Source organism: Pygocentrus nattereri, chromosome 6 (assembly GCF_015220715.1).
Source record: "Pygocentrus nattereri isolate fPygNat1 chromosome 6, fPygNat1.pri, whole genome shotgun sequence".
Taxonomy (NCBI): domain Eukaryota; kingdom Metazoa; phylum Chordata; class Actinopteri; order Characiformes; family Serrasalmidae; genus Pygocentrus; species Pygocentrus nattereri.
In genome coordinates, this window is record NC_051216.1 from 29,863,765 (window position 1) to 29,883,630 (window position 19,866).

At 40.0% G+C, this 19,866-nt stretch overlaps 1 protein-coding gene across 2 annotated transcripts in view; it reads right to left on the reverse strand.

Moving 5' to 3' along the window:
* The window catches only part of lrp1bb (low density lipoprotein receptor-related protein 1Bb), a 412,476-nt gene that overhangs the window by 231,267 nt on the left and 161,343 nt on the right, over positions 1-19,866 (reverse strand). For both annotated transcript variants that reach the window (XM_037539357.1, XM_037539356.1), the window contains 4 exons: positions 17,848-17,967; positions 16,249-16,377; positions 8,877-9,134; positions 4,202-4,364 (listed from right to left, as the gene is read on the reverse strand). In XM_037539357.1, coding sequence (XP_037395254.1) covers positions 4,202-4,364; positions 8,877-9,134; positions 16,249-16,377; positions 17,848-17,967 — 670 coding nt within the window. The remainder of the gene's footprint in view (positions 1-4,201; positions 4,365-8,876; positions 9,135-16,248; positions 16,378-17,847; positions 17,968-19,866) is intronic.

Below are 19,866 nucleotides of genomic sequence, written 5' to 3' on the forward strand. Positions count from 1 at the left end.
TTTTAATTCAACACCAACAACACATTCTAAAAAAGTTGGGAGGGGGCAACAAAATGCTGCTAAAGTTATGTAGTGCTAAAAGAAAAAAGAAACTTCTGAAAACCACTGTCTGTAAACCGTGTGTCACTGCATCCACAAATGTAAGTTAAAACTCTAAAATGCAAGGCCCTTGTGGCAGAAATTGACTCTTGGCACGTGGAATGTAACCTCTCTGGGATGGAAGGAGCCGGAGCTTGAGCGGGAAGTTGAGAGGTACCAACTAGATACCTTGATAGAGGTTGGTCCCTCTCCTACTCAGGGGTTCGACAGGGTGAGAGGCGCCGGGCAGGAGTGGGGATACTTACGAGTCCCCGGCCTCTGACTTGGGACCGTATTTTCTGGACACTTGGGTAAAGAGAGGTGCTGATGTCTGTCATTTCTCCACCAAGACAGATTACCAAACAAACCGAGAGTGGAGAGACCATGCACATAAGATCGGTGCATGGCTCTGCTTTCATTTCTCTCCAAATCAAATTTTAGTCACATTCTCTTCAGTTAAAATGGCAAAACATCTCTCTCGTCATCTCACGCTGCATTTGTTTCAAGGAAGTTAGGCTGAACTATCTGAAATGGGGTTAAACAAAGTTTATCCCCACTCTTATTCCCTGACTGGAATTTTCATTTCGAATTGAAAGACAATACATTCCATCAGAGCTTCTCAGAGCAATGTTGAGGAGCAACATTTCTCGGAGGAACATTTCTCATTGAAGAAAATAAGAAAAATAACAAAAAAACACAGTAACAACCCAGCAACTCTTCAGCTCGTCCCGTAAACACCACACCCCATGCCACGCATCCATCAAAAACCATACCAATTTCTTTTGTTTCTGTGCCACGTTGCTCCAGGCTAAGAGACCTCCTCTGCTCTCTCTGCTTCTTTCTCACACACGCAGCTGTGTCTTGCAACTTGCCAATTAGAGAATGAGGAGCAAGGAAAGATGGGCTGATAGGCAGTTTCACTGTATGGACCATGTGCACACAGACCTGCATGCTTTCATCTACACAGAACCTGCAGACTGGGCCACTGCACTGCCCGTCTCCAAACTCACTACTATTAACACAGAGCATACAGCAGAAGCTGCCTGGAGACCATCGAGGAGTGCATGAGAGAGAGAGAGAAAGAGAGAGAGAGTCATCATGAATGGAAATCCTTACGGATTACGTTCACATAAAACCCACTAGACCTAATAAATACCATGTCATAAAGTAAGCATTTCTGCTGCTAAAATATTATGCTCATTACCAAATGCATTAAAAAGACACAAAAAGGTAATCCCCAGTGAATAGAGGAGGACTGCCTCTGTGCTTGTTCGATAGAGGTATAACAGGGTAAGCAAAAACCCTTTGCAGAACAGGATTTTCCCCTTTCAGGATAAGAGTGCAGAGAGAATAAGAAGCACCAGCAGACCAGTGCCTGCATTCATGAAGCAACTTAAAGGAGACGAGGAGAAGAGGAATTACTAACCTTTAAAAGGACACTTCCACGTTTTGAAAATGAATCCCTTTTTTCTACTTCAGCACCTTAAAATCCAGGATTCATCACTTTTTCTGTATTTGCACAGCAGAGCCACTTAACACATTGAATGGAAGTCTATAGGAATTCATAGCTTGCACTACACACTTAAAAAAAATTTCTTCAAGCGTTCTTTGGTAAAGGCAATGGTTCTATTTAGAACCATTTCATGTTGGTTCTGTGTATGGTAAAGTGGTTCTTCGGACTCATGGAGAATGTGTTGTATATGGTTCTGTACTGTACCAAAAAGGGTACATCTATTGGTACAAGTCTGACATCATAACAATAGAAGAACCCTTTTAGGAGCTATGCAGAACCATTTTCAAAAAGGTTCTGTATAGAACTGTATACAAAAACATTCTCTATCAACCTCAACATTTATTTAAGCATGAAATGGTTCTAAATAGCATTCATGCTTCTAAAAAGAACATCTATTTTAAGAGTTTACACTACAGTTCAGAAGTTTAGAGTCACAACTGCCATTATTTTTTAATCAAAAACATCTGCTATGCAGATTGAAATACTTTAAGATAGACATCAGATAGAACGTCTTTTAAGATGCTTTATTCAGTATTTGAAGGCACTGAGAACATCAAGGAGATTATTAAGTGATAAATAATACACTGCAATTCTTATTTAAAGCGGTTTCTTGGTATCAGTCTCGAGGTTTGACCACCACCTTTCCAGTGCAAAGCATTCTGGTAACCTTTGAAACATTTTCAATGTTGTAAGGTTTTCCCAGTTCATCATTCTGGACATATTAATAATTCTTCATTCTCTGTTTCCTACAAATGTGCCAAAGCCTGTGAAGAATATTAGAATCATTTTATACATGTGTCTTCAACAAACCATTTTCATAGTAGTAAAAAAAGTGATTCCAAACTTTTGAATGGTAGTGTGTGTTTTTATAAATGAAGGTATGAAAAAGAGTTCTTTGGAGTGATGTTATAGAACAGGGTTAGGAACTGGGGGGCTGGAGTCTAGCACAAGCCGGGTTTCCATCCAGCTGTCAAATTAGGTCTGTTTGAGCTAGAAAATCATCAATCTGTGGATAAATGTGGACATCCAGGATTGCAGTCCCTCCAGGCCTTCAACAGAGGGACCATTTTTGATTACCTAAGAAGCCTTTCAATGGACGGTTCTGTAAAGAGCCATTTTTGCAAAGGAGATGTGTGAATAAATATAGGTTTTTTCCTAGAACCGTAGAATCCATGACCCACTGAGGAAGCAGTATTTTTAAGGGTTTTATGTTACATCTTAAATAAAATAATTGGTCCTTCATCTTTCAGGATGCACAGCTGTGGAGGCATTTGGCTTTGTAACTATTTTTCTACTGAACAAGCCACTTAGGTTCTTCTTGGTCTAAGGGTTTTTGTGCTTGTGCAAAGCTCCTCAAATGACACTAGAACTGCAGGGAGCAGTGAAAACACTTCCTAGATCAACACTCTTTCCTCTGAGATGCTTTGTGTGTTCTTGAGACTTCTAAAAGAAAAAGTGCTGTTTCTGGTTTGCTTTGTAGTCTCCTGAGATCAGCTAAGCCGGAACTCAATACAGGATCAGTGCTGATGGTCTAAGAGTCTTTATGAATGCTCCTTCAGACCTCCTGTCCACACTTCACTGAACGGAAAGCAATTACAAATGCAATTATGAGTTATAAAACTGCTAAACTGAACAAAGAGTACAAACTGCTAGATTCAGAACAAGTTTGCATTGTAAATGTATTAATGAGTTTTCAACGTTGCATATTTATATCTGTGGTAATCCGCACTTCGAGTTCTTCGCTGAAGCATCTCGTGAAACTTTAAACTGATTTTAGACTGTGTTGAAGGCCAGTGAAAAGGGGGAGGACAAAAAAGATGCCAAGAGCACAACAGATGCCTGTTATTTCAACATCAGTGTTTTTGCAGCAAGCAGCAACAAAGAGGCAAGACATGCATACACTCCAAGGCTGGAGCTCTTTCATTGGTGGTCTCAGCTCCCTCTCACTCCCTCATCTTCACTGTAGCCTTAAACGCTGGTGCTATGATTTGGCTTTACTTTAGGGAGCCTCATTAAAAACCTGCTCCGAGTCTCCATGCTCTGTCTGTCCTTGTGCTCTCATGAATATAATGGTACCCACATTGTGTCAAGCTCCTAGTTTTAGCTCACTGGGAATATTACCACTGAGCCCCCTTTTAGCTGCTGATAACTGGAATAATCACGCTGCCGTTCTCTCCTCTGAAGAGCCTTTGTGTTCCTTCAGTCATTTCTTTCCAAACATCTCCACAATTACCACTCAATGCAAAGATTCCATGGGCCTGTTTCAGGAGCACATTTCTGCTGTCAGAACAAAACAGAAAAATTCCACAAAGTCGGATTCTGCAGGGGCGCTTCATACTGTGGGATGCAGGATAAATCACAGCATACTAATGCAACTCCTGTCAGGAGGAGCTGCTGCGAAATTGCACAGGCAGACGTGTTCACAAAGAAGAGCAAATATTTAGAGCAGGGATTGCTGCATTCACGGCGCATTTGTATAAATGTTTAAAGACTTGGAATCAAGGGCCATGTGTGAGTTTAAACATTTAGACAGTTAATAATTAGCATCACGGTGGCTCAGAATGGCACTGCTTTGTTGCATCCGACACAGCTCATGCATATTTCACTCACCCCATGAGAGGATCCACAGCTATTCCTTTAGGATTCGACAGGTCCAGATCTATTATGGTGACGCAAGTGTCTCCATTCCGGCTGCAAACGAATATCCTAGCGCTCACTCGGTCCGCAAAGTAGAAGTTTCCAGTGAGCCAGTCTATTGCCATTTGCTCAACATCTACAAGAAAATAGAGAGAGACATTAAAGTAATGCATTTAATAAAGCACATGCCATGGGTGTGACAACACTAAGACTTGCTTCACTAGAGGTGGGACAAAAATCAGTACTGATGCACAGAAGTTCCAACATAGGGTTGTCTGCTCTGAAAATTGCATGTTTTGTTGACGGCAGTGAAAATCCTTTGCATGGAACAAATAAAATGTGGCATTTTTGTACAAATTTAAGTGCACAACTTATATTTATTTGCTGAGTTTAATATACTGAATGGTGCCATAACCTTGTTTTTGTCTACAAAATGTTACATTTGGCAAATAAACAAAGCAAGTAATTTGCATTAAAATGTGCAAATGCGTGCTCTGTATTGTATGTATTATTTTGACAAAACATTGACCATGAGTGCCCAAATATTTGCATACATACATACATCCATAAATCCTAATCCAGGATGGTTCCTGCCAGTTAGTGCCACATGACTGCTATTAAATGCTTGATATACGTGTGTCAAGCATTTAATAGTGGTCATGTGGAACTAACTGGCAGGAAACATCTTGGCAACTGCTACAGAGGTAGCTTCAAACATTCAAATGGATATTTTCTACAATCAACTGCATTGTTTAGATTTGGAAATATTTTCATTTGCACTTTTATTTCAACAGCGTTAACATCAATATTACATATTAATATTTTTAATGTATATTAAGACATTTGGTAGACTAATAATAGTATACAGTCAAACAATAACACATAGCAACACATTACATCACATATATATCACAATATGTTCTCGAGACTTAACACATATCTAAAAAAAAAAGACTTGATAAAATCATATCATGGCGCAATTATTGAGATTACATCAAACAGTAACGACTACTGCTTTCCAGGTCTATGTCTCACTATCAGAAGGTGCATAGCTGGAGGAGAAAATGTAATCAGAAACGGACACTGAATTATATCTGGTAAATCTCAAAGAGACAAGTGCAATGCTGTCTCACAAGCTTTTGGAATGACTCATCTGCCAAGGGAGACCCATGAACTCATCAAATATCCGACATAATGGCAACTCATCATGACCAGCCAGGTGCGAACAATTACCATGTGCCAGCAAAACAAATCTAATCATGAATAGACAAAAGTGTAGCCTCCAATGTACAGGTTACAGTGGAGCTCTCTGAGTAGGCTGGTGAGTAGGACTCAGGTGGCAATCTGCCTCAGGAAATACAGCAATGATTTGAACAGATTCAAACAGACCTCCTGTGTCACATTCTCAAATATCAAAACTGAGTTTACATTAATATTTCATTCACTATGCTTTAGAGCCACAGAGGGGGTTTTGTGCCAATTGCACCAAATGCTTTCTAAGACAATGGATGCAACACCTGCAGATCTTGGTTCTGATTCTGTGAAGAGTTTCAGGATGAAAATGAACACAGTATAATACTGAGGTTGTAAAGAAAATATTTTTCATATATGTACACTTTAAATTCTACTCGAATGTATAGGCTATACATTCACATCTGTTTGGTTATGCTCCAGAAGCTCAAAATGTGGGTTTATTTTAGATCTACAATGTGGCCAAAGTATGTGACATCCCTCCTAATTACTGAGTTCAGGTGTTCCAGCCACACCCATCGCTAACAGGCATATAAAATCAAACACAAAGCCATGCAGTTTCTATAGTCAAACATTCACAGCACTATTATAGGATGTTGCCTTTTCCATCCTTGCTGGTTTGTGAACTTTCTATCTTGCTAGATGTGCCCAGGTCAACTGTAAGTGCTATTATTGTGAAATGGAAGCAACTAAGAGCAACAACAGCTCAGCCACAAAGTGGTAGACCACACAAATTCAGAGCGTGGGTGCTGAGTGCTGAAGAGTGTTGCATGTAAAAAGGCCCTTTAATTCAAGTGAAGGGTAATGTTAATGCTAAAGCATACAAAAACATTGTAGACAAATTCTATGCTTCTAATTTTGTGGCAACCATTTGGGGAAGGCCCTTTCATAATCCAGCATTACTGTGCCACTCTGAACCAAGCAAGGTTCACAAAGACGTGGTTTGATGAGTCTGATATGGAGGAACTCCAATGGCCCAGACAGAGACCTGACCTCAACCCCACTGAACACCTTTGAGAGGAATTGGAGCATCAACTACAAGCCACACCTCCCATCTAACATCAGAAAAGTGCAGGCTGCTACAGCTGCAAAAAAGCTGGATAACTCTATATTAACACCCATGGTTTTGGAGGCAGAATGTTTAACAAGCTGTGTGCAATGGGCCAGTGTCCACATACATTTTGTCATATAATACATATAATAAATAGCAAGCATTATATATCAGAGATCATTCAGCGAAGAACAGAGAATGTTATTCAGAGGGAATTATATAGAAAAATCTCCTGTGCTTCAAAATGAACCACGTTGAAGAATGACCTATATGCACCAGCAAGCCTGATACACTGCTCAAAAAAATAAAGGGAACACTCAAATAACCCATCCTAGATCTGAATGAATGAAATATCCTCATTGAATACTTTGTTCTGTGCAAAGTTGAATGTGCTGACAGCAAAATCACACAAAAATCATCAATGGAAATCAAATTTATTAACCAATGGAGGCCTGGATTTAGAGTCACACACAAAATTAAAGTGGAAAAACACACTACAGGCTGATCCAACTTTGATGTAATGTCCTTAAAACAAGTCAAAATGAGGCTCAGTATTGTGTGTGGCCTCCACGTGCCTGTATGACCTCCCTACAACACCTGGACATGCTCCTGATGAGGTGGCAGATGGTCTCCTGAGGGATCTCCTCCCAGACCTGGACTAAAGCATCCGCCAACTCCTGAACAGTCTGTGGTGCAACGTGGCGTTGGTGGATGGAGCGAGACATGATGTCCCAGATGTGCTCAATCAGATTCAGGTCTGGGGAACGGGCGGGCCAGTCTATAGCTTCAATGCCTTCATCTTGCAGGAACTGCTGACACACTCCAGCCACATGAGGTCTAGCATTGTCCTGCATTAGGAGGAACCCAGGGCCAACCGCACCAGCATATGGTCTTATAAGGGGTCTGAGGATCTCATCTCGGTACCTAATGTGAATTTCCCCGCTGTGGGACTAATAAAGGATTATCTTATCTTATCTCTTATCTTATGGCAGTCAGGCTACCTCTGGCGAACACATGGAGGGCTGTGCGGCCCTCCAAAGAAATGCCACCCCACACCATTACTGACCCACTGCCAAACCGGTCATGCTGAAGGATGTTGCAGGCAGCAGATCGCTCTCCACAGCGTCTACAGACTCTGTCACGTCTGTCACATGTGCTCAGTGTGATCCTGCTTTCATCTGTGAAGAGCACAGGGTGCCAGTGGCGAATTTGCCAATCCTGGTGTTCTCTGGCAAATGCCAAGCGTCCTGCACGGTGGTGGGCTGTGAGCACAACCCCCATCTGTGGACGTCAGGCCCTCATACCATCCTCAAGGAGTCGGTTTCTAACCGTTTGTGCAGACACATGCACATTTGTGGCCTGCTGGAGGTCATTTTGCAGGGCTCTGGCAGTGCTCCTCCTGTTCCTCCTTGCACAAAGGTGGAGGTAGCTGTCCTGCTGCTGGGTTGTTGCCCTCCTCTGGCCTCCTCCACGTCTCCTGGTGTACTGGCCTGTCTCCTGGTAGCGCCTCCAGCCTCTGGACACTACGCTGACAGACACAGCAAACCTTCTTGCCACAGCTCACATTGATGTGCCGTCCTGGATGAGCTGCACTACCTGAGCCACTTGCGTGGGTTGTAGAGTCCGTCTCATGCTACCACGAGTGTGAAAGCACCACCAACATTCAAAACTGACCAAAACATCAGCCAGAAAGCAGAAAGGTACTGAGCAGTGGTCTGTGGTCCCCACCTGCAGAACCACTCCTTTATTGAGTGGGTCTTGCTAATTGCCAATGATTTCCACCTGTTGTCTGTTCCATTTGCACAACAGCAGTGAAATTGATTGTCAATCAGTGTTGCTTCCTAAGTGGACAGTTTGATTTCACAGAAGTTTGATTTACTTGGAGTTTTATTGTGTTGTTTAAGTGTTCCCTTTATTTTTTTGAGCAGTGCATATACAGCATCTGTACTAGACATTCAAATGCACCCAATGATAGTGTGCATTTGAAGTTGAATATTCAATAAACATTATGTGAAGATCATGTAATGGAACATTATGTGAATCACAAAAATAGACGTATGTTTAAATTCATTTAGTGTAATCGGCGCAGTGTAGCCACGGTAGCCTTTGAAGCCTTTTACAACTGGAGTGGAAGGAAGGGCTAAACGAAAGGTAAAACGTTTCTGAAGCTCGTTCAGTCATAGGAACACGATTGCTTTATCATAACTTTTCTATCATAAAAACATCTTTCTTCCTAATACTTTGGTCTGGGAGTTTCTCTGAAACTTTGTTTAGTATAAATAGATTCTTCCGATAACTTACTGTGTAAGTTAATAGATTCTGTAATAGATTCTTCCGATAACTTACTGTGAAGACTCTGCACTGTCTTTATTTCTCGCTCTTTGGAAAAGCTGCTTGGTTTCCTCATCTTGGCACACCAGAGCTGTCCAGTGGACTCGGAGGATGTGACCCAGCATGCTGAATCCTCATTGTGGTAGAAGTCCAAGGCGTGCGTCCCATTTGAGTCCAGGAGTTTCAGAGTCTGCACACTGGATCCATTTAGAGCTGTGATTACAATATTATCCAAGCTTCCAATCAGCAGAGCTGCAGGGCTCTCACCAGGCTCTAAAATAAAAGGAAGGTGGAAATGGTGACAAGTCAGCATGAAGCCAGAAATTTTCCAGGCATGTGAAGTATTCAGTATGGAGAGATATTTCAGGCTTGAGCTGTGTAGTGAGAACAGAGAACATTAGCTACATTTTGCTGGTAATAACATTTCAGTTATTCAGTCTTCAGTTTCCAGTGCTAATTGCTTAGTTAACTGCTAATTATAAAAATTATTGAGAAAATTTACCATCGTTTAGGCTGGAAGCAAAGCTGCAGATGGGGCTTGTTTAAATGACAAGATCTGACCAAGAGTATAGAACAAAGTGACCAATCAGAAGCCAAATAAAACTAAAAAAAAAAAAACAACACACACACACACACACAACCACAGTGCATCCCTCACTTATGATTCATGATTAAGATGATTATATATTGGAATGACGCAAAGAATTGTCTTTGATTTAGTGCATAGATTTGGAATTTGCTTCATTTGTTTGAAAGATTCAATAGATCATGATTACATTTGTTTATACAGTACTGTGTCAGGTTCATTCATTTAATTTCTAATCAAAATGACCATTAAGTATGTTAATAGCCAATTTTCAAGATTCAACATTCAAAAGTTTGTCAAATTACTTTATTGTAAAAGTAAGCACAAAACAGCACACACACACACACACACACACACACACACACACACACACACACACACACACACACACACACACTAAAATATACAATCTCTACATTATATCTTATGTACCCTGTGTGTGTTTGTAGCTGTGACAAATTCTAACTGGCATATAAACAAAACATACATTCACAGTTTGCAGTACGAGTGCAAATAAAAATACTGTTCAATAGCAGCAAAAGAGAAATACATATGTCATTAAAATATACATGTATATGTGCATCATATACATTGTGTACATATACAGTAAAAAGGTTTAAAGGTACCAGTCTTTACAGGTTTTGACTGTAAAATAAATGAATGTCTGACTTCTGCAGAGTATTGTACATATATGATTAACATTATTATCTTATTTGATACATGTGGTGCAAACTCCTTATAACGAGGTCTCTCTTACCTATAAGCCTAATATCAGTATAACCATACATTTGAGAAATCCTGCATCTTTTCAGTTGCAACTAAAGAAAGTCCACAAAGCATTGTTTATATCTGGGAATGTTTGTTTTCATTTTGCCCAGAGTTCAACAGAAACCATAATTTATCAGCAAGAAGTTCAACTTAGAGCCAGTACTGGAATAAATGCTATAAATCAACTTGTCCATTTTCAAAAGAACTAAAACTGAATGTCATCCCTCAAGATCGCGTCGCCAAGGCCAGCAATTACTCTCTAAGATAACATGGAGATTTTTTTGCTGGAGTACTCTAAGTGGCTGCCTCAACATTTCCATCCAGACACTCATTAAGATGGCAGCGTGCCAAACAAAAGAGGGAATGTTGTATCTAAAGGAATGCTTGACTAACAAGAGCCTTGACAGGGCTTGCTTCTGTCCTAAAGGAAAAAATTAAAAGATTTTTCTGCTTCATTTTAAGGAATGTTGCCATTTTAAAGGGTCACTGCAGCATTAGGCATAAAATAGAGCGTGGGTGAGATATATAGCAAAAAATTGAAAAATAATGGGAGAAAATGAAATAATGCAATAATGACTAAGCGAGGTGGCAATCTCCCGCAAAAATACCTCGAGTACTGAATCATATGAGAAACAGAACTGCTGAAACTCCCGTTCTGTTTTTATTTTTTATTTTATTTTCATGAAGAGATATAAAAAAAATTCTTATTAAACATTCACTTCCTTAATGGGTTTTTCATACTCTGCCAGTCCCCATCTGATGGCCAGGGAGTGGGGTTGCTCTGAAATTTATATGCATGAGCTTTTATAACTAATGGAAACCCCATAGTTATCCTCGCGCTACAACCTCTTTCTGCTAAATTAATATTAATGTGGGTGAGCTGTGAGTTCAGTTAAGTTTATGGGTAATGATATTCAGTTTATTCCTCCTAGGAAAACAGTCACATTGATTAAAAGCAGGCCTGATGCTACATCTACCAGCAAGGTGTGCTGTGCCTTGCAGCTATTTCCCATTGAGTGTACTGTACCTTAATCCCCATTCAATTTCCCCACACATGTGCAAACTGGTTCCAGTGCACTGGACCAATAAATATACAAGGGCACTTCATCTTTTTTTTTTCTTTTTTAGGTCACAAACTCCTGCGCACAACACAAGCATTGTAGTTTCACAAGCACGTGTTGTGACTTATTATTCATGATTTGTGCTGTGCTTACCATTATTCATTTATTCAGAGATGGATATTTACATCAGAAAAAATAAACAAAAGCTAAAAAACACAAAACGTCTGCACCTGACATGTGGGCCCTGGAACCTAAGTGTTTTTCTTTACAGAGCTGCTGAAAAATGCATGGAATGCTTGGAAATGGCATGAGGCAGCTCCATAATCACAGTAATTAACTTACTCTCTCCAACCTTTACGAAAAGCCTTGCACTAATAATGTTAGCAGGTGAGCGACACAACAGGCCACTCAAATCCATTCAGCTGAGCAAACAGTGGCTAGAACCTAACAATCCATCACTGCCCTGAACAACATTCACCTGATTAAAAACTACCAGCAGATATTAACTAAACTAGCTCGTAAATCCATCTAGAATTGCAGTCGGTGGTTCCTCTGTGAAACCCCCATTACAAAGCAGCAGATTTAATGATAAACTTGATTAGATTTCTGACTCACGAGGAGGCGCACTCCCAGGCAGGTGCCATTAGGCATGTAATCATTGGGAGGGTTTGATAGAGATAGAGAATAGCTGTCCTTCAGGCTCTCCTCTTCATAAAATCACTCTGCACTTAATCCTAGATGTCTGGCTTATCTCCAGCCAAAGGCTCCATTATCTGTCTCTCGCCAGAGCAAAAAACCATGCCAGCAGTGTAGCTCAGACCATACCATAACTCAAGGCATTCTCACTAAATGCAATGAGAAAACATTTACTGACAAGAATGCTGGATTACATTGTATTGCATGTTTGGCACAAGCCGCTGAAATAATGCATACATAGGGTTTCAAAAGGGATCTTGTTGTTGCGGAACATATGTTACTTGATTATGCTTGTTGATTCTGGCTCAGTAGTTTTCCACAGAGGAGATTTATTTATTCACACTTATACTACATGGCCAAAAGTATGTGGATATCTGGCCATCAAACACTATATGGACAAAAGTATAGGGACACACCTCTTAATTGCTGAATTCAGGTGTGTCATTCAGTCCTATTGCCCTAGGTCAGTGGTGGGCGAAGTACACAAACCATGCAGTTGAGTTAAAGTAGAGATACCACCAAGGTAAAATATTAGTCCAGTAAAAGTAGAAGTCCTCTCTTTAGACCACTTGAGTAAAAATACAAAAGTATTTGCCTTCAAATGTACTGAAGTATTGAAAATAAAAGTACTAATCATTACTTATGACTCTAATGTCCTGTTACTATTTTTGTAACAAGACTCCTTCTTCATTAACTCATTTTAGGTGAAAATACTCCAGTGTCGCTCTAGGTAAACCAATATTTTAATAGAATGGCATTAATTAGTCTGACACTAATGTCTATTAAAATTACCATAAGCACAAAACACTGAATTTACTATAAAATGAAAAAGTGTTTGTATGAATTCAGAAAAAAGACACGACAGTCACGACTGCATACATGTACATATTTGTATATTGTGGTCTATTTACACAAAGTTAGGTTCGTTCCATCATTTATCTTGAATGGACACTCCCAAAATTTTACACTGCTGCACTGACGTTGAACAGTGTGCTGCACTGGGTCGGTATGTCCAACAGGTCAAAACAAGCTTAAAAAAAGTGCGTGCTGTACCCTGATTGGTGTTCTTGCTCTGTGCTTCTTTTCTTTTGTCATGCTACGTTTTTATATGAAAATGAAATGAAATGAAAATAAAAAATTTAAATGAAATGAAATAAAAATGAAATGAACCTTTATTGTCATTACACATTGTACTTGTACATTTGCACAACGAAATTGGTTTACAGACCCCCCCTCCCCTCTTGGTGCAATAGAAATAGAAAGTTAAAATATAAATAGAAAAGTTTTAAAATATAAACAAATGAAATAACAGATTAGAGCTACGGTTAACTATACAGGCGTAAGCATAAATGAACTAAGCTCTCCTATTTACACACTAAGCTTTCCTATATACACAAGTGATTTCCTATATACACAGTGAAGAATTGACATTTGCAGCATCAATTATTGCACGTTATATTTTGTTTTTAGCAGCATGGGTCATTGCACTTATCCCTGTAGGCAGACAGAAACATCTGCCCACCGGTGAACTGTATAGTGTTTGTTTAACAGGGATATGGCCCTGTTATAAAAACTGTCCCTCAAACGGTTTGTCCTTGTTTTGAGGTGTCGGTAACGTCTGCCTGAGGGCAGCAGTTCAAACATCATACACACATAAGCCAAAAGAAATGGCAGATTTTGCATAAATGTAGTGAGTGAAGATAAGATATTTGGCTTTGAAATGTAGTGGAGTGAAAGTAAGAAGTCACCCAAAATGGAAATACTTCAGTAAAGATACACAGAAAAAAATACTTAAGCACAATAATGAATTACATTTACGTAATCACTGTTCACCTCTGCCACAGGTGTATAAAATCAAGCAGCTAGCCATGCAGTCTGCCTTTACAAACATTCATGAAAGAATGGGTCATTCTAAAGAGCTCCCTAAGTTCGAGCGTGGTACTGAAATAGGATACCACTGTCGCAACAATTTTCTAAATCTCTTCCTTTTTAGATATTTAACGATCAACTGGGAGTGGTAAAGTTACAGAGCGGGTTACTGAGTGCTGAGGAATATAGTGCATAAAAGCTGCCAAAGCTCTGCTGACTCTGCAGAATTCCAAACCTCCTCTGGCATTAACATGAGCACAAAAACACCAGGAGCGTCATGGCATGGGTTTCCTTGGCCGAGTATCTGCATGCAAACCACTGAAGTCCCTGCACATGAAACTCCTCAAAAACACCTCTTTATGAACCTCACTTTGTGCAAGGGGGTACAGTCATGCTGGACAATGACCCCATGCACAAATCCCTACTACATCAAATTTTACTGTTGTCAAACTGCTTTCCACGAGGTAGAATTCCCGTGGCATCCACCAAACCTAAATTTGTCCATTATACTACAAGAAAGTGGACTCATCACTCCAGGGAACACATTTTTAACTGCTCTAAAGTCCAGTTGCGGTGTGCTTTACATCACTTCAGCTGATGCTTGGCACTGTACATAGTGATCTTCACTGCATTTCATGAAGCTCCCGAAGCACAGTTTTGTACTGACATTGCTTGCAGAGGTAGTTTGGAACTCTACTGAGCAACGCGACAGAGGATAGATGTTTTTTTACAAGCTTCAGCACTTGGCAGCTACACTACCGCTTCATGGCTGAGCTGCTGTTGCTCCTAGATGCTTCCATATCACAATAATAGCGTTTTGTAATATAATCAATAATAGTATTCAGATCTAGCAGGGCAGACATTTTATGGACTGAATTAGTGGCACCAGACATTGTGACAGACATTTAAAGTCATTGAGCTCTTCAGTTTGACCCATTCCACTGCCAGTGCTTGTCCATGGAGATTGCATGGCTATTCTCGTGTTTCGTGTGATGTCACTCAGTACAGCTGCCGACATTTTGAGGACCAAATCAGACAGTGACTGCACTAGTGTGATGCCTTCAATTGGCTGTGCCTTGTGAATGATTCACCTACAATATGCAACTTAAGCCGAGAATGACAAGACACTACATAGACCTTTAATTCAGTGATTTCAAACTCTAGGCTAGAGCACCCTGTGCACTGTATAGTTCAGTGTTTTACTTTGCTGCACACACCTTGTTCAGCTCAAGAAGGGATTCATTAGCTAATAATATAAGGTGTGTTAACCAGGGAAACCACAATTATGCAGTGCAATTATGCAGAACTGGAGCTGGGAACTCTGCACCAACTCCACTAACAAACTGACAAAATGATGTCTGTCGAAACGTAGATTTCCGACCCACAACGTTCAGTCTTATATTTAACATCTATATTTCTCCATTCAAACATCATTTAAATAAAAACAGAGAAGTAAAGTTGTTCTGGCTATTTGCAGCTCCGTTAGAGGGACCGCTGCTTATCTCTCAGCTGTTAACATTAGCAAAATATCTAAAGGCTGGCATCATTCACATCTGTGTTAATTAGCTCATGTGGCCTTAACCTTCTAATGATGACAGTTTTTTCTCCTTTTTGTGCAACAATATGGGACCCTTTACCCACCCTGTCATGAAGAGCCGATAGCCCTTTGTGCTGTTAAGTGCTTTGAGAGACTCTCCAATATAGGGAGAAGGGTTGTGTATGAGATAAATAAAAATGTCAGGAAAACACAAATTTGGTAGCTTTCTGCCAGTAGGACCAGGAGTTTGGGGGGGGGGGCTGTATAAGGGTCACAGCCTGTTTTATGAATTTTGTCAAGGGTTTCAAAATAAGGTGATTAATTGTAACCAACTTTCACCTCTAGTTATGTTCGTGTGGAGCAGCAAAGCCAGACATTTGGTCCCAAATAAGGCAGCCACAACAGAAAAACCATGTGACAGAAACCTTAGGACGTGCTTGAATTTATATACCTGTTAGCAAATGATGTGGCTGAAATACTTTAACTCTATATTTAGAAGAGGTGTCCACATACTTTTGGTCATGTAGTGTAAATATCATTTTTAGGACAAGAGATGTTGCAAAATACAGGTCCTGACAAATCCTCCTACTAACAATCATCTACTGGTTCCACATCATTCCTGCACTAAATCAATTCACTATTAGATGACTGGGTTACAGTTAAGTTACATCAGTGCCGTAATCCCAAGCTTCCAGTGTCTATTACATCCAACCACAAGCCTACATAGATTCATTGTACTTCACTAGTGATGACACATAAGGTGACACTGCTTTGTTTGCGCTCACAGCCGCACATTCATAAAAGAAAAAAGACTGTGTACATAAAGTTGAGAAACGCACAACACTCCAGTCATTAATTCATCATGCTTACCCTGTTTAGCTTTGCAGGAGTGCCGGTTGGACTGCAGGCTGTACCCATCTGTGCAGCCACAGCGATATGAGCCATAGGTGTTCATGCAGGTCTGGCTGCATGTCCCATACGCCGCGCATTCATCATAATCTGCACACAGAGGAGGAGTCTCTTATGACAAATTAGGTGTACTCAAACATGACCCAAATACATAAAACCCGCTTAATATGGTCTTGCTGTGGCTTTTTGTAAGTGCCGTCTCACATCACTGGACCTGTCCTGCCATGCAACAGTCTCTAGAGTTTTGCCTGTTTAGAAAGGAGCACAGTATAATCTACCAATATGAATTCACTCATTACTCTCCTCTGATTTGAAAAGCCTGAGGAGTAGAGTGTATAGAACTGGCATTAAACTGTAAAGACAATATCTGTCTCTGAGTAACTGCTGCTTATGTTAGTTAGATTTCTGTTGTAATTGACAAAACGTTACACAGTGTCTTTTCATCTTCAGGATTAAACAGTCGTATAAAGTTTCAACATCCTTGGTCAAATTATGTGTTTGATTGATTACCTAATTGAAAATAAAAATACCCTCTAAATGAAACTATAAATATGACACATTTTTGCTATGTCTATTTATTTGCTGAATTTAAGGTTTTGGCGTTAATGAAACATAAAATGTGCCATGACATTTGGACAGGTCATATTTTATGTTGTATCTTTTCCAATATGTAAATTCAGCAAATAAACAGTAATTAAAAGTGTGTTGTCTGAGGAGAATGTGTGAACATCTCACTTAGAAAATGAACAATGTATAATTTGACCAAGGGTGCCCAAACGTTCTTCAGAGTTCTTCAAAGGCATAAAAAAGCCACATTTGAATCCCTCAAGAATTTTGAAGAACACTTAGGTTTCTTTAAAGGAATATTTCAGCTTACACTCTTATGACATATGTTTAAAAAAACAAACTCATATTCTGTCTCTAACTAGACACGTCAGTGTGTTTAGTTGAAGGCGATAAATTTTGAGTTACTTTTAACTCAAAATGTGTTGAAATATTTCTGTGCCCAGTTAACACATTTTGTGTTACTTTTGGAACAGAATGTGTTAAATCAGAAAACAATATGGCACAAGAAGTGTTAAAACAGGTAACAGGGCCATTATAAAACCTTTAAATTACTATGACAACAGTAGCCATCATTAGGTCATGGACTAATAAAATTAAAAATAATTTTAAAAAGCAATAAGATATAATTGGTTAATTGAGTGTCCAAAATTAAGTTTAATGTACCAAATGTATTCATCAAGCAGTGCTTTTGAACAACATCCCAAAAGTTTTTTTAGTCTAGATAAAGTTTCCACGTTACATGGCTTTATTCTTCCCATTTTTTCATGAACATGGGCCTCACGGATCTCAGAATTCACCCCCTAACCACGCCCCCCCCCAAAAAAGGTTCATTTCTTGAGAAGCCAATGCCATGTGTCAAATAAAGGCAAACAGAAAGTGTGAAAAGACACCCTGGAGACAGACAGCCTTTCTGCCTCCCCTTCAGCTGATCCTTCATCGCACAAAATGACCAGCGCTAGAAGGCTAGAGTTGATCGGCCCTGAGGAGGCGTACCTCTGCAGCTGCGCCCGTCCTCGCCCACCTCAAAGCCGTCTGCGCAGAAGCAGAAGGTGCCATTCCTGGTCATGATGCAGCCATAGCGGCAGTGCAACTCGTGACAGGCTGACAGGAGCTCTGCAGAGGGAAAGGAATACAGAAAAAAGAGGAGAGGGAGGGGGAGACAGAGGAAGAGAGACAGAGAGAGAGAGATGTAAATTGCTTTTTGATTTCGCTCTCCTCGAGCCGCTTCCTCAGCCGTCAGTGCCGCGATGTGCCGGTGTGTGTGCTGACAGTCCTGAGCCGGAGGCGGGGATCAATACCGCTGCATGCAGCAGAATCAGAGAGGTGCTTCAGACAGAAACAAGGCAATGAAATTACAAGAACACTTGTAACTGTTCATTTGAAAACTCTGAAAGAAAAGAAGAAGCTTCAACCTCTTAAATTGCCTCTTAACTCTCAAAAACTTTCAAAAGCATTTTCTTCTGTGATCAAATGTCAACCTGTGATAAACGTATTGCTCCTGAATCAACATTTGCTTTCATTAAGCTCTTTCCTACTTAAGCACTCATCTCTGTAGCTGAGCAACTACTCTGGAGCACATATACTATATCCAATTAAAGCATTACAATCGTAGGCCACTAAAGGAGCACCCACACAAGCAGACAATGTTCTGTCCAATATGGCCTACTGTTATTGTTCAGTTTTTGTTGCTGGTGCTTGGCAGGAGGCAGAAGTGGCATCTTTTTTAGAGAGACCCATGTGACTCAGTACCACTCAGGCATAACAAGCTGCTCAACTACATGGGGATTTAATTCTCAATACGCAGGCTAGAGGCTCAATAACCGATTAGGCTTCTGCAAATGTTCAAAGGTAGTAACGCTTGCTGGCAGAGGGGGAAAAAAAGCCTTCCAATCGCTTAAGCCAACCAGAGTCAAAGCGTCATGTTAGTATGAAGGAAAATTATACTGAGCTTCTAGCTACAGTATTGTGTAAAAGTCAGGCCACCCTTTCATTTGTTTAATTTCCAGATAATATGCCCACTGAGAACAAGTTATTAATTATTAAGTATCAGAGAGAAAAAGAAGATATATATTTAAGTCAAAACCAGTTACCCAAAGGTCTGTAACACTAAGTATAATATATATATATATATATATATATATATATATATACAACCCCAATTCCAATGAAGTCGGGACGTTGTGTAAAAGATGAATAAAAACAGAATACGATGATTTGCAAATCCTTTTCAATGTATATTCAATTGAATACACTACAAAGACAAGATATTTAATGTCCAAACGGATAAACTTTATTGTTTTTTGCAAATATTCACTCATTCTGAATTTGATGCCTGCAACACGTTCCAAAGAAGTTGGGACAGGGGCATGCCGGCGGTGTTTCTGGGTGTTGTTGATATGTGGCTTTCACTTTGCATGGCAGAGTTTTAACTTGCACTTGTAGATGGAGCGACGAACTGTGTTCACTGACAGTGGTTTTCCTGAGTGTTCCTGAGCCCATGTGGTAATATCCATTACAGAATGATGTCGGTTTTTGTAGATGTAGATGATGAAATCCCTAAATTCCTTGCAATTGCACGTTGAGAAATGTTGTTCTTAAACTGTTGGACTATTTGCTCACACAGTTGTTCACAAAGTGGTGAACCTCGCCCCATCCTTGCTTGTGAACGACTGAGCCTTTCAGGGATGCTCCCTTTATACCCAATCATGACACTCACCTGTTTCCAATTAACCAGGTCTACCAGGTCTTGTACAATTCTGATGAGTCCCAATTTCTCTGTATCTTTTAGTGAATTCAAAAAAGTAAAGAGTAGACAAATGAAACTCTGTCAGACTTTTATAATTAGTTGTGGAGGCTTTTGTTTAATTATTGTTTTCTCTGAAATGCTTTCTGATGCTGAAAAATGAATAATGTGTACTTAACAGCCATTTTGAACTGAAGTTAAATGAACAGCGTGGTTGCTTACCTTTGCACAGTACTAAAGTGTAATGTTTGGTGGTCATAATGTTATGC